General features: G+C 45.0%; 1 protein-coding gene across 1 annotated transcript in view; it reads right to left on the bottom strand.

Annotated features, from left to right (window-relative positions):
* SERGEF (secretion regulating guanine nucleotide exchange factor) overlaps window positions 1–17,861 on the bottom strand; it is a 237,256-nt gene that overhangs the window by 178,035 nt on the left and 41,360 nt on the right. Inside the window, 1 exon segment of the mRNA XM_040495690.1 lies at window positions 8,579–8,745. Coding sequence (XP_040351624.1) covers window positions 8,579–8,745 — 167 coding nt within the window.

Raw genomic sequence — 17,861 nt, 5'->3', positions numbered from 1 at the left:
TTAAACTCTCATTGGCTTCTGCTTTCCCTCTAAACCTCTGCATGATTTACTTTCACCCTGGGACAGCCCAGTTTTCAAGGTCAAATGCAACAAAAGACAGCTGGTCAGCTCTAGGGTGACCCTGAGTGCGGCCTGGGCCTGTCGTAATGCTGCAGAGCATGGTGGTGACACATGAGGTCACTGGGACTTTAAATCAGGGCTGATGAATTTGCTCTGCAGCTGGGAGAAAGCCAGCCAGAAACATCTTTGCTGTCGACACTGATGGCTAACCTCGACAGGAATCCACACTCTGTGGCACTGCGTGGAGACTGGTCGTGGATTACCAAGCATCTGGCCTCCACTACATTCACTGATTCTGATTCTAGGAAGTGTTTATCACAAAATCCAGGACAGTTCTATGTAGCTCCTAAGATCCCAAGTGATTAAGACAGACGAGCAGCTCTGACCCGTACTTACAACAAAACCCACGTCTGAAGCACAGAGTGGCTCATATCCAATGAACCCAATAGAACACTTGTCCGTCACTTTAGAGTTTACAGAAACCCTTATAGATCTTATTTGCATATTTTTATAGCCCTGTGGGCAAGATTAAAGGAGAATTTGGAGAGGTCTGACTGCCCCGAAGTCACACGGATTGTGGGTGACAGAGCAGAAACTCCAACCTAGGTCTCACTCTACATTCAAGACTGGCTTGTCAGCCCTGCCACCCCAGCCAGGACTATGGCTGACCACAGTCGTGAGTGAACCTCATTGCCCCTGTCCTTGCTGGGGCTACCCTTGTCCTCCTGCTGTTCCTCACTAGACAGTGACCTAGACTGCAAGTCTGGAGAGAGCTGCTAGGTGTCCGTCAGACAGAACTACCACCTGGTGAGAGCCAAAGCCAGAGCACAGGGCCACATTCTGGTCAGAACTGTCCCGAGGAAGCTGTTGCTGTACAGAGCTGGCCATGAGAAGAGTGAGGGCTCTGTGAGCCGGGTTCCAGGCCCTGAACCGGGTAACCATGTGCTGCGTAACCTGGAGCTTGTGCCAGCTTTCTCTCTCAACTTCTGCTCCCTCGCCCCCAGTATGAGGGCAGCAACAACTGTCCTGCCCACCACTTGGGGGTCAGAGCCAGTAAAAGTGTCTTTTTTTTTTTTTTTGCCATTTCCCAGTAGTTGCTGGATGGACTCACTACAGGGTAAAGCCAACTCATCCCTGCCCGGAGGCCTGCCCACATTAACGTCATCACTCCAGCAGACAAGCTGACTTTCAACCTAACCAGGAAGACTTAAGCCACCCAACAGGGCTTCTCATCCTTTTCTCAGCACAGTTGCACCAATGCCTCACTGTGGATCAAGCTGGGCCCTGAATGCGCATAAATAAGACAGTGTCTATGCTCCAAGAACTCAATGTTTGGTTTAGAGACAGACATATTAATAATTACCGTAGCAACTAATAAGTACCGTGTGACAGCACTGGGCACCAACTTTGTCACTGCTCTGTGAATTCTTGGCACCTGCACTGTGTGTGGGTCATGCTGGGATGCAGTAAACATTTATTGAATAAATAAAAGGAAGATGCAACATAACGACAAAAGATGGACACACTTTAATGAAAGTACTTCTCTTCTCCACCTCCAAACCTCCATCTTGGCATGTCCCCTTTTTTCTTTACTCCTGTCCTGCAAGAAAGAGTCCTTCCATCTTATCACTAACCCCTTCACAGAGATTTTGAGCCTCTCTCATCTCCCTGGGCGTGCTGCTCCGCTAACCCCCTGCCTCCTGCATCTCTACCCACAGTGCGCTCTCCCTCTCTCTAATCCTCTGCTTCAGCCTTCTGACACACTCCAGTTTCCCCAAGCTCACGAAACTAACTCGAGCCAAGCTCTCCTCCCAGTTCCCGACCTTGTTCTCATCCTCCTCTGGCCACAGAATCTCTGGAAATGCACCCACAGCCTGCATTTCTCGCCATCTCTTCACTCCCTATGTCCCAGCTTCAGTCCCTCAGAGGTGACACCACAAACCTCCCATCGCCAAACCCAGTCATCTTTTCTCAGCCCCCGACCTCCCTGACCTCCCTGTTGAAATTTCCTTAGCTTCTGAGAACACTGCATTCCTGGCTTGCTTTCTCCCTCTCTTGTCAATACACAGTCTCTATCTGGCTGCTCTTCCTCTGCTTTCCTCCTAATGCAAGCTCTTGCCAAGATTCCCCTGTTATTTTGCATTAGCTCCCTTGAGAAATAATTTAATGTCAAAGCTTCCAATTTAGGAAGCCTTTCCAGTCACCACCTCCCACCCCAACCACCCCACACCCCAACCCTACAGGATCCAACAGAACCAGAGGGGCTGCAAATGCAAGAAAGAAAAGGTCCCCAAGGACACGGGAAAGGATGGGATCATTATCAGACTCTTTTCCAGCCTTTGTCACATTCAGCTTGTCCCGTAATGAACTGATGTGAGCCCCGCCAGTAGCTCACGAGCATCTGACACAGGAACTGTTCCACCTTCTCTGCTTCCCCCGTTTGCCTAACGTAGTGCTTGGACAGACAGGCATACATAAGCATCTGCCGGATAAAAGAAAAAAACTGAAGATGAACATGTGTGACAGCACTTGGTAAATTGTGAAGCACTAAAGGACTACAAGCCTCATTATCAACAGATTCCATAAGAAACTTCTGGGTTGTTCAAACATACGATGGGGTCAGGACATGTGATGCCCAAATGTCTGAACACATGGAAATGCCTATTCCCGAGCTGGCCTGGGACTGAGCAGCACAGACTGTAGGGAGAGAGTGCAGAGGAGCTGATGAGGGTCACGTACCACTGAAACCATTTCTTTCATTCTGTTTTTATTTATTCAGTCAGTAAACATCCACTGAGGACCAACACAGTGCAGGAGCTATTCTAGACACCGGGAACACAGCTTGAACGAGACAGACAAGGCCCTTGCACTCCCAGGTCCAATATTTTAGTGGGAACAGATGATAAATGTGAGTAAATAAGAGAATGGCAGGTGGTAAAGAAGTGCTTGCTGTTATCGTGTCCTTCAGCATCCCTCTCAAACAAAACAGCCCGGTCTCTTCCGAGTGTTCACACGGACAAATCCAGTCCACTGCTTCGACGTTCGTTTTGTGTGATTACTCCTCCTGCCAGGTCAGCAGCTGCAGCACAGATATGCTAGCTGTGCTAACCTCCCAACAAAAACAGTCGTTGGGTGAACACGGCTACCCCATTTGGGGTGGCCTCTAAAACCTGCCACACCTGGAAGGTCTGGGCTGCCGGGGCTGCCTCGTCTCAGAGACCTCATGCTCCTCCAAGAACGGCAATGATGCTAGAGGTTACTTACCAGAGAGCTACTTGGGAATGCTTTTTCAGGTTGTATTGAATTCTGTCAGAGCCCTCCGGACTCAGCTGATTGCTGGTGGTAGATCTCTGTGTTATTTAGGGCACCGAAGTCCCACGGTCTTGACACAAACTTAAAATTAGAAGTGCATTAAATATAGGAAAGGAGGAAGGTCATTCAGGAAGGGCAGCCTTCCGAGGGAGCTGCAGGACAAAGACGCCCTGGAAACTTCCAGGTTCGTTAATGGGTTTTACACAGCATCCGAGTGGTATTTCTCCTTCTGAAATAACACTGTGGAAAGCGTAGGGGACTGGCTCAAACCTCAGCTAGCACAACCGAGTGAGTGACTCTGCAAACTAAAAATAGCTTCTTTCCCACTCATTCTGACAGATTTCACCCAGACCCAGTGCACAGGTAGATCCTCCAACAAACAGCTTTAGTCCTGCAGCAAAGTGAGGGTTGATGGCATCCGGGCTTGACAATTACCCAATCCCTGGTTCCACTCTTGTTTATCTCCACATTTCCCGCTCCTGCTCCAATAGCTGTGTGTGTGCACGCACATGCACATGTACACTGAGCTCCCTGACTGGGATTTGGTGCTCCTCAACCAAACGTGGGCAGAATTTAAACCAGGAACATGACTCAGGACCATGGCTGCAGAATAAGCCCAGAACAAGGCCCTCAGAAACACTGGGAATCGGTGTTTGTCTTGGCGGTCTCCTAATTCCTAGCTAGCCTCTCTGGGCCTCAGTTTCCTCGATTGTAAAAGGAGGATAATCATTCCAAGTCTGGCCTATTTCACGGCATCATGCTGGGATCAAATGAGATAACGTTTGTGGAAGTTATTTTCCTTCAGACAGTAATCCTATCAGAAAGATGGGTGGTGGGGACAGGACAGGCTAGACAGGCAGCCAGACCACAAACCGAGGCTGGCCCACTGGGATGGGCAGGCATCCTGACCATTCCAGGAGTTAGAACAGATCTAGATTCACAGCTTCAGTTCATGTTATCCCCTCTGCCTGGAATATCCTCCTTTTGCTAAACTCCTTGTTTTTAAGAACCCAGTTCAAACAACATTTCTGTTCGATTGCTGTCTTCAGCATAAATCATTCCATCTTCCCTGCTCCCTTGGCCTTTCATATGCAACTCTAATAGCACATCCACTCTATACAGTAAGGATTTACAAACCTGGAAGTTGTTTGAGGGCACAGACATGTATTTTTTTATCTTTGTATCTACCTCCCTCCCCACCACCATGTGGTCAACATAGGCACGTGGCAGACATCAACCAACATTTACTAGGCTGACTATGGAATAGGCAAGATCCCAAAGCCAAGAAGAACGTAAACTCAGGACAGCAGGAAATGTGGGACAGCACACACAGAGCCAGTAGGAAGGGCGGCAGGTGGTAGGAAGTAGTGTCACAAACGTCTGCCTGCCCCTGGCAATAAGGTCACAGCCACGGGGACAGGAATCAAAGCTGAACGACAAGTCCTGGGAGGACTAGGCAGCAGCATCATACTAAAATCCCAATGACCTAAACTGGAACAGGAGCCCCTGGGGACAAGGAACAAGGGCAGAGAACAGAGCCAAGGCAACAAGGCAGAGCAAGGCTCAGGTGGTACTAAAGCCTAGAACTTCTGGATCAGTTAACATGCTCAGGTCTGCCAAAATTCAGCCAGCAGCTAGGGGTCAAGTGATCTTGGCTATGACCCTGAGGGACTCCAGGGGCAAGAGTCATTATAAATTTAAGTAGTGATCATTTCCATAAAATAAGAATCAGAAATGGAAGGTACTCTTAGATCTGTAAGAAACATCAGGAATCACCTGGTCTAACATGCCCCACCTATGTATGGGGGAACTAAGGGTACAGGAGGAAAAGGGGCTTTCCCAGATTCACTCAATCAGGGCGGAACCAGAGCTAGAACCCAGGTCTTCCGACTCCTAATCCAGACGTTGTCCCCTCAGAGGCTGTTTACCTTCAGTCAAGCAGGTCTTCTGATGGTTCCACTAACACACCAGGTGCCCAGCTCTAGCTGCTTCAGAATCCTAGGGAGCCCCTATGGACCCACTAAGTGAGCACAAGTACTTCTGCCTCCATCTTTGGGCAGAGTTTAGAGCCAAGGTTCCCTGGGAAACATGGCAGCCTTGCCTGGGGTCTGGGAAGCTGCTGTGGTTCACACACACTCTGCCCTGATGTGTACATGGGGGGGATTAATCCCGATTATTCTGCTATCCCTGGAATTTTCTAAGAGTGGCCAAAACGGCCGAGTATCTAAGGCCAAGCTGATAGAGCATGAAACACATAGTCTTCACCACTGTGAGAACATTAAAGGGAAGCCTGCCAGGTCTATAATCTCAAAGTCCTTCTCAGGCTGGAGATGAGGCATGGCTCAGAAGAAAGAATTGAGACTCTCAGGGAATCAGAGACTCTGCCTTCCAGACTCCCAGAACTTTCATCCAGGTGAGGGTATATATGCAAAAGGACAGATGCAACTTTATTTCATCTATACAGAAAGTATGGAAGCTTCAAGTACTTCAAGTTCAAGTCCCAACCCCACTGTTTGTTGACCTACTGTGTGATCTGGGGCCAGTGACTTCCCCATTGTGAGCCTGAGTATCCTTATTCATAAAGCAGTGATTATAACACCGGCACCCAGTTTTATTGAGAAGCTGAAATAATACACGTAAAGTTTTTAGTATGCTGCCTGGACCATAATCACCACCAAGTAACATTGTGTTTGTTTGCTTTCTTTAGTTCACAAGACGGGATGGTTAAACCACCTTTGCTTTCTCCTCTTGTGGGCTGTCACTCTGGATCCCAGCCCAGACACCTCACTCCTCACTCTGCTTATCCCTTGGACACAGAAGAAGGCAACTGGTCAGCTACAGGGCCACTCTTAATTCCTTGAAGGTCAGGAATCATCAGCTTAGTTCAAGGCTGTTCCTGTCTCCCCAGGTGTCTCTGCACCTCCCTGGCCAAGTCCCTCCCAGGGCAATACCTACTCAAGGATGGCTTTTATCTTTTCCAAGGTGAATCCACTCCTAGTGGCTTATAGCTGCCCACTGGCCTGGCTCTGGGCCTCAGGCAAATAGATGTCTGACGGGTCAGACCTGGACATCAACAGGGGGGATAATCCCCAGACCCAATTTACCAAAAGGAGATAGCCTGCAGTGGGACCAGCAAGTAGACGTGCCAGTACTCCAGAGACTGGAGCAGAGACGGAGGGAGCACTAAAATGGAGTGGCCTTGGCACTCCAGGCTCAAGCCACCTCCTCAGATTGCTCTACTAAGAAGCTAAACAAAAGTCACATCAATGTCAGGCTCTTGGGCTGTATGTTTCCACTGGCCATATCTGTCACAGTGCTGCCACACACGATGGCCACCACAGGGTGTTAAAAGGCAAAGAAGAGAAAGGACCCAACAGTTACTGAGTGCCTGCGACATGCCAAGAACCTTGGGTATAATCCTCATCAATGACCTTTTGTGGTAAGTATTATTATCCTGATCTTGCCAATAAAACCAGAGACTCAGAAAAATCCGTGAAGCCTCTGTGCCTCTGCTGTGCTACCTGAGCATGGAGTCTTAAATGTTCTGGAAAAGACAAAGAAGAATAAAGGGTTTAATGCACTTGGTACCAAGCTCTCAGCACCTTCACTGGCTAAGCAGACAGTACTAGCTACAATGCTGCATTCCCTCATTCGCAGCTGGGGAGGTCAACTTCTCTCAAACAGAATCTAGAGAAATATAGCAAAGGTCATAAAGATGCTCATGGCCTTTGCCCCTGCAATTTCATCCTTAAGACTGTATCTTAAAAAACACTTCAAAAGGGTATTCACTGCAGAATCCACCACAGTGACAAAAGAGAAGAAATTATATAAATGTCTAACATTCCAAGAATGGTTTGGAAAATCCCAGAGCCTTCGAATCATATAATGTTACACAGCCATTTTAAATGGCCTCAGAGATCAGAAAAACAAAGCAAAGCATCTGTGATAAAATAAATGAAGACTGAATACCAAATATCGTAAGTACTATCACTGAAACTTTGGAAAGTATGTACATGTGTACATGCAAAAGGGAATGTTGTTAAGGTGGTTAAGATTAAGGATGGTTTTATTATTATTATTATTATTATTATTATTATTATTATTATTACCACCATGTCTAAATTGCCTTTTTGGTTTTGTTTAATGAGTGCCTTGTCAATTAAAGAAAAAGAGAGAGCAAGAAAGACAGACAGACTTAACCCAGCACTAAGGAAAGGCCCAGGAGGAGAGGTCTGGGATGTGAAGCAGAAATTGAGAACCGTCCTACATACCCGGAAGGAGGAGGCCAGGCAGGCCCCGGGGGAAGGGAAGCCCTCTAGGTATGAAGAGGGTTGTAATTAGTCTGATGCTAATTACAGAAGTCTCGCTGGCTTATTAATTTTTTTCACAGACTCTGAATGAAGACTGAACTCCTTCATTAAGCCAACTTGGGTTCAGAGGCACATTTCCTCCGTGGCCATCCTCATTCTTCTCAAAAACCTAGCCTTTTCTTTTTTTACGGACAACAGTAAAGTAAAATTTAGTAACAGAAACACACACCCTGGAGAAATTAAGACTCCTGCCTTAAATGTAGAAATTCAAGACATTTCAGGGAATTAAAGGGGCTTGATAAGCAACTGAACTACAGTATTTTCTGCACTGGGAAATATAAACTGAAGTGCAAAACACTTAGCTCAGTATAAAAGCCCCCTTGATCAGGCTGCAACCCATCTTTTGGATACTACAGACACCCCACGCTCTAGCCAAACTGACCCACCAGTGGTTCCCCAAATAGTTTCTTTACTTTCCTACCCTGTGACTCTGTTCTGGCCTTTGTGCCTACCTGAAAGTCCTCATCTCTCTTACAGACACTTACTCGAATATGATCCATCCTCCAAGGCACCGCTCAAAGCTGTGGCCTCTATGACACTAGCCTAACCCGATCACAGTAGCCTGGATTCATTTCTCATTCTTTGAAGTGGACACAGAGTATCTGGAATCTCTCTAAAGGAGTTACACACAGTCTGCCTTGAGGTATAGTTGTCTGGGTAACTCCCTCTTCTACCATGTTAAACCACAAGCAACTTGAGGCAAGGACCCCCTCAGAGTCCTGCATGGAACCCATACCATAATGCCTTCACTATAAGCACACCGTAGGACCTCAGTAACTGTTTTGATGAAAGACAAGGAAAAGAGATGTATCACATCTATGGAAAGTCATTCCTACCTCAGCTGCTCCTGTTAAGCAGTGCAGACAGGAAGGCATGCTCTTCTGTGGTCCTGAGCAGGGGAGGGATGAATCATGACTCTGTAGTTTCCAGCCTTCACGAGACTCCAACTTCCTCCCTAGTTGACCATAGTCTGCTCGGCCCCAGGTAAACACTCTGCCAGTTTCTAAAAACAAACATTAGTTGAATTAAGGCTATATTCCACAGCTATACTCTCATGGGTAGGCAAAGAATTACAAGAGAAACTGTGAACATTTATTTTGGGACCAACTACCATGTACCAGGAACCATCCTATCTTCTACAGGGAAAGCACAACTATTCACACTTTCACAGATGTGGGGACTGATGTTCGGTAAAACGACATGACCAAGATCAAGCTGTGGTGCAGTGAGCACCAGAGCTGGATTCCAGCAGAGGGCAGATTCTAAAGCCATGCACCTGCATTTTAAAAGACAGGGACCAGGCTACAGGGAATTCTTCAACCACACTTTATGGCCTCTCTATCTCTCCTTGCACTTTGCCCAGATCTCTATTCTCAGGTTCTTCTCCCTCTCACCCAATATGGGGCCCATCAGCTACCCAGAAGTCCCCCAGGCTCCTGACCTGCCCCACGCCATAATCTCTTAGCACCATTAAAGCCAATTTCATGTGTTTTCTTTCCATATAACATAAAAGAATCTTCAGAGTCTAAGCTCTTACCCAAAAAAGCAATTCTCATAGTCCCAAGGCAAGTGTCTACTTGTGCAAGAAGGAAGGGAGTGAGAGAAGGGAAAAAAGACAAAATCATTTACAGCCAGGAAAGCCTCAGTTCCCCAGATGCACCACCTGGGAAGCTGGCCAGTGCAAAAGATGATTGAAGAAAATGGAATTTGGAAAAAAGAGAAACGCCTTTCTTCTCCCAGATAAGAAAAAATTCACCGAACTCGTTCAGTTGTACCAAGTGCCACATTTGTTATTTCAACAGAAATGCAAAATCCGATGAGGCATAGATTATTAACAGATTCTCCGCAATAAATATGCATAACCATGTGCGCTGTATAAATTCTTTATACATGTTTATTTTAACAAAGAAAAACTTTGCTTAAGAGACAAAACACCAAGCAATGCATATTAAATTCTAGACAAACCTACTACTATGATACTACTGTGTTTGGTATCAAGGCTTCATCTGGCCCCACATTCAACATATGGTTTATAGTGTCAGCTAGAATACAACTACAGACTCATAGGGGAAATGTCGGAATATTGAAGGGATAAAGTCCTCAGAATCAATCTGCTCATGGACACCAATGGAGATACCAAGAAGTGCACAAGAAGTTCTGAGCTTCCTCAAAGAGGGAAAAAAGTCTGTGCAGCCCATGGGGTACCAGGTATATGACAGGAACTAGGAGTGGGTTCCCTCGGATATGCTATTTCTTGGCCTCACATGTGTTGTTCCTTTGGCCATGGAAGCCCTTTCCTTACATTATTCATCTGATAAGCTATGGCTCCACCTGTACAGTCCAGCTCATGTACCACCAGTTCTGTGAAGCCTTTTTTGACCCCTCAATCCTCCACAGAAAGGGTGAAACCCACCCTCCTGTGAGCCACCTTTATTACTGTCCTCATCAACAACTATGTTCCCATTTAACAGGTGAGAAACTAAGGTTCAGAGAAGTGACTAGCCCAGGGTCACACAGCTAAGCCACATCTCCTTCTACTAGCCCATGGTACTATTCTGTATTGGCTTTTCACATGGGTCTGCATCACTGGATAACCAACACTCAACACTCAATATCCTTCCCTCACTTCTATAGGACCCACAAAACAGCCCATGTTCCCAGGACCCACAAAGCATCCAAAAATGACAAACGGTCCCTCTACATGAGCTGGGTAGGATTTACAACCAGACTGCCTTAGCAGGGAGAGTCCCAAGAAGCTAAAAGAGGAGACTGTTACTTCTGAACTCACCCTAGCATTGTTCTGCTGGAAAGAACCAGCACGTTGCTATCTGCAAGACTATCGAAGAATTATGTTATCACAAGTCCCACAATGAATCCTTTCTTATCAAGTAAAACATCTTAGCATCTTCTCTCCTATTGATTATTGATGTGAAGACAGGCAAGACTGCCGCCATTACTCCATCTCCAAGAGCAATTCAACCATTCTACTTACATAGCACTTTTCAACTTCAAGGCACTTTACAAAGATTAACTAATTAATTCTCGTGTTCCCTGGGGAGGCCACAGACATTCTATTAGAGACAAGCCCCAAAACCAGGCTGACTGGATGTCCAGCCTTCACTCTCCAGCCTAGGTTTGCTCAGTCAGGTAGGTGCACTCTCTGACGCTATCTGTCTATTTCTCCCCAAAATACACTCTGCCATCAGAAGGTTCGCAGAAAAAAAAAAAAAAAAAAAAGATTCTTATTTTTCCTTTTCTTTTAAACAGACACATACTGACCACTTCTTAGGTGCCCAGCACATTCAGGGCCACTATCTCAATTAATCCCCAAAATAATTCTAGGGGGTACAGATTACTAAGTTTATTTCACAGATGAGGGTAAATGATTTGGTCAAGACCAAACAACCAGCAGGTGGTGGAATCAAGATTAAAATCTGTGTATTCTGACTCCAACACCATTGGTAGCTCCAGTGATTGCCCAGCTGCTGTCAATTCTTACAGTATTTGAGGAGGGGGAAAGCCCAGGTCACATGGGTATGTTCTGCATACCAGCTCACTTCCCAGGACACCTCACAGAACTCAGGACTGTAAGTGTTGAAATAAAGGCATCTAACACAGGAAAATGAAGTTAGGTCACCCAGAGTAAAAGAAAACAATGAATCCACATACAAAAAAATGTTCACTAATGCACTGTAGACAAAAATATGTCTCAAGCAGAAGTATACTATCAAATCCAAGGAGATTCAGAGCACAAATGTAACAAATGAATTTTTTACTAATAGTAAAGAATTATGTATTACTGTGATAAAAGATAGATACATTAATGGCATCCAAAAAGTGTAAGTGTGTATCTTCAGATAAAAGAGAAAAATGACCAACAGCACAAAATAAAGTTAGCAAGTAAAATATAATTTCAAGGTATGCCCATGTGCAAGTCGACATAAAATCACTATGGAGCCAAGACATTAACTAAAGGTGGCAAAAGATCCCAACACAACACAGAAAACAACAGGGCCCAAGTAAGTAGCACTGACAAAGTATGCCTACGGAACTTGGAGAAACCATTTCAAGCTGGAATTCTCCTGGCAGGCTTGATGGAAGAAGCAACATTCAAGGTGAACTTCTAGATAGGAAAAGAAAATGGGAGAACGAGGAAGAATATTCCAGGAGTAGGGAGAGGGGACAAGTGATGATAGAAACCAAAAGGCACAAGGTGGGTGGGTCAGGTAGAGAGAGAGTGAGGGTCACGAGGAAGAGGGACTGGAAAGCGGGTCAGAACTGCAGGCTGGGGCCACCACAGGGAAATGCCAGGCTCGGGGTCTGCATCTCACCTTCCAGATCAGGGATTCCCAAACTGGCTGGTTTGTACTCACCTATTAGTAAAATATTTTTTAACATACTATGTAATTATATGTATGTATGTATAGGTATACGTGTGTGTGTGTATATATATATATGTTATATATGTGTATATTACATGTATATACATGTATATTATATGTATATTACATGTATATATGTGTATTACATATATATACATACATATACACATGTACACACATTACATATACACATATATTCATCTATTTATTAAAATATGTACTTGTATTACCTATATACATAAATTATAAATATGCCCTTATTTAAAAATATACAGTGTAAAATATACTCACAAAGTAGAAAATGTTAAAGAACGAGATAAAAACACATAAAAGGAGTCATGATTTGTTCTTCCCATACCCTGGCAATTAGTCTCACATGCTCACTTTAGAGACTGCTGCTAACTAGACCATGGGGAGACTGCACACTGGGAACAGGGGTGACGTCTGGTCAAAGGAGTGTCTGGGGCTGGCGCATGAGACAAAGGTGGAGGCACCAGTAATAAGAACATTCATGCCAACACTTGCATCGCATCCACTGTGTACTATGTACTGGTCTAAGCATTCTCTATACGGTACTCTGCTTATCACTCTTCCCAGCCCTAGTTGATGGACAAGAAACTAGGCGCTTACCCAAAGGCACAGCAGTAGTAAGTGAAAGGGGAAAGAAGAAAGAAAGCCACTACAATTACACAAGCCTAAGATGGATGGATCAGGACTGAACCAAGGGTTGAAGTCACGGGGGGAAAACAAGATGGGAATTTGCAAGGCGTGCCATCCTATCAGATGTCAGAGAAAGGGAACAGGAGGAGATGAACACCACTCTGAGATTTCAGGATTTCAGATTTCAAGATTGGTGGGAAGGTGGTGGTACATTAAAAGAAATAGACAAAAGGGCTAAAATGCCAGATCTGGGGTCCCATCGATGGGAATCATGAAATATTATTTCATTACTAAAATGAGTTAACTCTTCTGGGGCCTTCTGCAAACAAATAGTCAAATATAAATAAAGAGGAAGTAAGTGAGGAAAAAGACAACTCTCTGCAAAGCCCTGGCAGGGGCAGAGGAAGTCAGAGGAGACTCAGGAGGCTGGGGAGGTGGCGAATATTCAAGGAGGTAGCTTCCTTTAGCATCCATAGGAGGGCTGTCAGGAATGGTGGTAAAGGCAGGTGAGAAGCCACTCCAGCAACATGTAAGCTCTTCAGCTAAGGGGAATTTCTACCCCATTCCAGGGAAAGGGGTCCTAAAGGTGAGAGGAAGATGGATTACTGTAAATTAAGGAACCTTCACCCTTTCTTAAAAGAATGTCCCAAAAGGGAAGAGTGTCATTGAAGGCATCAAAGGGAGTTAGCAAACAGAGGTAGATGTTATAAAAAGAACACCCCTGGGTCAAGGCAGAGAAAAGGCCATACAGCTCCTCATATATATAGCATATTCCATATGCATATTCCCATAGCATATCCCAGGTACTAAAGCCTCCTAGAGCACACACATGTAAGAAGTGAGCCATCCTCCAGTCAGGAAATTGTTACATTTGTAATTCATCTGCTGACGAACACCAGTTACTCTCAGGTTATTAATTCTAAGGCCTTAACGTAGAAGAACCTGATTTCTATAACTCATCCCTTGTTCCGCCACATGGACAGAGATTTTAGAAAAAGGCACTAATAGGGCGGCTTTGCTGTCAGCACAGAGCCGGCTTTGAATCCTCTGTCCCCGCTTCTCTTTGCCCCTCCCCCTCTCAAAAATAAATCAACATTAGAAAAAAAAGGCGCTAATAACCAAGAATTGGTCAAGCACAGAACTGGAGTCTCCCAGCCTAATCTTCCCATGGAAGGAGAAGAGTGCAGAGGGAGAGAGCTCAGAGCACAGGTGCTGGAAGCAGAAACGCCAGGCCATGAATGTGCATGAACATGCCGTGCTGCTCCTCCACAGGCCGCCACACTGCTTCCTTCTGTCCCTGGCTGTCTCCACTACCCAGCCCCCTTCACCTAGTGAACTCCTACTGCCTCTTCAACTCTCCTGAGCCCTCAGCTCAGGTCAGGTTCCTCTATGCAACAACCTTGGAGAACCACGTTCCTCATCTTGAGGCACTTATCTCAGTTTATAAATGTACACTCATTAGGCACACTTTTGATTAATGTTTGTCTCCCCTTCAGACAGTCAACTCTATGACTTCAGGGACTGCCTGTGTTTGCACATCCCTGCACCCTAGAATAATGCTCAGCACAAAGCGGGTGCTCAACGAATATCTGTGGCCTGAATAAACAAATGAACAAATGAAATTAATTACTGAATTTTATCATTCACTGGTTCCATAATCTTGAGCAAATTACTCAACATTTATAAAATGGGAATAACATCTACTTGTAGGGTTGTTGTAAGGATATTTTTGCAAAAAGTATGTGACATTTCATAGTAAATGTTAGCCACCAGTACTCTCATTCTCCTGGCTGAACTCTATAGCCTTATGAAGGATTTCCAGTGTCCACCCACAGTGTCTACCAATTTGTCACATCTTCTCAGTCAACTCCCACCTACCAATGTCTTGGGGTCAATGTCTCTACAGACAACCAAAGAAGGAGAAGAGCACTGAATGCTCTGTCTTAAAATTTTGGATCTTGAAAAGATTCAAGCATGGAGTCTGGCACATCAGAGGCCTCTGAAGTATCATGCAATACCAACAGATTAAAGCTAGGGAAAAAAAAAAAAAAAAAAAAGCAGTGGGGAAGGGAGAAGAAACTTTAACCTAAGACTCAGAAGACCTGGATCCTATTCCTGGCTTCTCTTCTATGCTGTGTGACCTTAAACAGGCCCCTTCTCCTCCAGGGGCCTATGCTTCCCATACATAAAATAAGAGGACTGGGATAAATGGCTTTGGAGCCATTTCCTGATCTAACTTCAACAAGGATGCCTAAAAATCTTCACTATCAAAATGAGTGCTGTACAATCCAATTTTATTAGTATCTTTGTAATATTTAGTCTGACCAGTGTCCTGAAAGAAAGCACCAGTCGGATAGTTATCAATTCAAATAAAGATTGGGATCGACTGTATATCCTGTTATCTCTTAGTGAAATTTCCTTAGTCTCCAAAGTTGTATCATGAACAATACCACCATGGAAAAGGTTTGAAATTTTTAGAAGTCAGTGCAGGAATAAAATTTCCCCTATACGCTGTCCAACTGAAAAGGGGAGAAGAAGCCTACAAAGAGAATGACAAAAGGTAAGGGACTGGGGAGAATTTTACTGAGACCTGACTCTGGGTAAAACTCTACTTTAGGGACAAGAACCACATGATCCTCTCAATAGATGCAGAGAAAGCATTTGACAAAATACAACATCCTTTCTTGATAAAAACCCTCAAGAAAGTAAGGATAGAAGGAGCATACCTCGAGATCATAAAAGCCATATATTAACGACCCAACACTAATATCATCCTCAATGGGGGAAAACTGAGAGCTTTCCCCCTAAGGTCAGGAACAAGACAGGGATGTCCACTCTCACCACTGTTATTCAACACAGTATTGGAAGTCTTAGCCTCTGCAGTCAGACAACACAAAGAAATAAAAGGCATCCAAATCGGCCACGAGGAGGTCACACATGCTGAACTACAGGTAATGGTGTTTACCACCAAAATACTTGGGTTAAATACAACAGTTGACACCTTTGAGAAAGAGTTGCAGGCTTCCAGCTATGGAATGAATAAGTCATTGGGATACAAGGTACAGCCTACAGAATATAGTTAATCCTGTAATAAAGTGATGCATGCTTTCACATTATAGCTACACTTGTATAGGTATCTGGAAAGCATAATGTATACACACGGAATCACTACGATATATGCCTGAAAATAATACAACATTGTGAGTCTACTGTATTTCAATTAAAAAAAAGATAATATTTTTAATTTCTCCTTCACCATTAAAAAATTGTTTCTAATTTAGAAAAAAAAACCACTCTGCTTTAGGCACTGCCATTGTTCTCCAACTTAATCAACCCTGAATGATGGGTGTGAGCCCCATCTTACAGTAAAGAAACATCACAGGATTTTAATGACTTGCTCAAGATCACACAACTAGTATGCTACAAAGCTATCATGATGATGATGATAATAACAGCTAATATTCTGAGGGCACTCTACATGGGTTGTCCCATTCGGTCCACAGAACCCCCTCATGGGTAGGCATTATTATAATCCTCAAATTATAGGCGAGGAAATTAAAGCACAGGAGAGGTTAAGCCTCAGTCTCAGGGTCCCGCAGCTGTCAGTGGCAGAGTGCAGATGGAATCCAGCAGCCTGGCACCAGAACTGGTGCCCTCACTCACTACCCTGCAGAGGATATACTGCTTTTTGCTGGGTCACAGTGCCTCTTCAAAAGTGAACATTCCCAAGGACTTCTGGAGGTTGTTCAGGGTTACAGGGATGCAAAGAGCCTAGCTGCTGAGTGACTGCACGAGCTTCATCCTTGGCCTACATGGCAGAGATCAGAATCCTACAACATGCCAGGCATTCCACACAGCTGCTCCATTTTCATCACTGACTCTATTAGCTGTCATATCAGGAGCACTGGTAATAGAGGTCAAGACAGACTGCACCCTGAGGCGGCCCTAGGCCAGCCACAGGACTATCTATACCATGCAGGGCTGGGGCTTCCCAGACAAAAGGGAGGAATGCTTTCTTCTCCCAAACTGGGTTCTAGTTTATTTAAGTGGCTCCTTGGCCTTCCACACAATCCTTTTCCGTAAACACCTATGTTCTCTCAATGCTGGATGGCTGCCCCTTTGTCAAGGGCATACTTTGCTTCTTCCCTCCCAGGCTTTCAGGTCATGCTGGGCTCCAGTCCGCAAGGCTGGTCAGCCCGTAACGCTGGTGGGTTTTACTTGTTCCACCTACAGAACTCCTTCTCACCCTTCAGGTCCTGGCTCAAATGCCACGGCCAAAGTCTCCCATCATCCCCTTGTTCTGACGCCCCTTGCTTTGGGAGCCACTGGCCTGATGCTTGTACCGTTGCACCAACAATTATTCTATGCCTCCAAATGTAAGATTATTTGATGAGATGCCTTGTGTGGCCCTCTAAATTAGTCAAGGTTCTCCAGAGAAACAGAACCAATAGGAGAGAGAGAGAGAGAGAGAGAGAGAGAGAGAGAGAGAGAGAGATTTACAAGGAATTGGCTCACATGATTATGGAGGCTGGCAAGTCCAAAATCTGCAAAGCCAATATCTCAGTTCAAAGGTTGCCCAGCAGGAAGAGCTGGTGCCCCAGTTAGAAGGCCGACAAGCAGGAGAATTCCCTCTTACTTGGGGAAGGATCTGCCTTTTGTTCTATTCAGGCCTTCAGTTGATTAGATGAGGCCCACTCACATTAGGGAGGGCAATCTTTACTCAGTCTATAATATAAATGTTAATCTCACCCAAAAACACCTTCACAGAAATACTCAAAATGTTTACCAAATAACTGGGTACCTCATCTCCCAGTCAAGTTGACACATAAAATTAACCATCACACCCACTAAAGAGTGAAGAGCAATGATCCTTTCACATTTTCTCTGTACTCCTCACAGCACCTAGCACAGGATCTGACCCAGAGCAGGGGCTCAATGTTCGCTGACAGAAGAGTACTAGGCATTGCTCTTACCACGGACTTTTGTATGCAACCAAGGACATCAGAGACCGTCCCATTTGACTTCCCAAAGAGAAGACAAAACTGAAGAAAATAACTTTTCCAAGTCACACTAACTA

Source organism: Herpailurus yagouaroundi, unplaced genomic scaffold (genome assembly GCF_014898765.1).
Source record: "Herpailurus yagouaroundi ecotype Mexico unplaced genomic scaffold, PumYag 187, whole genome shotgun sequence".
In the NCBI taxonomy this organism is placed as follows: domain Eukaryota; kingdom Metazoa; phylum Chordata; class Mammalia; order Carnivora; family Felidae; genus Herpailurus; species Herpailurus yagouaroundi.
This window is presented reverse-complemented; position numbering and strand designations above follow the sequence as displayed.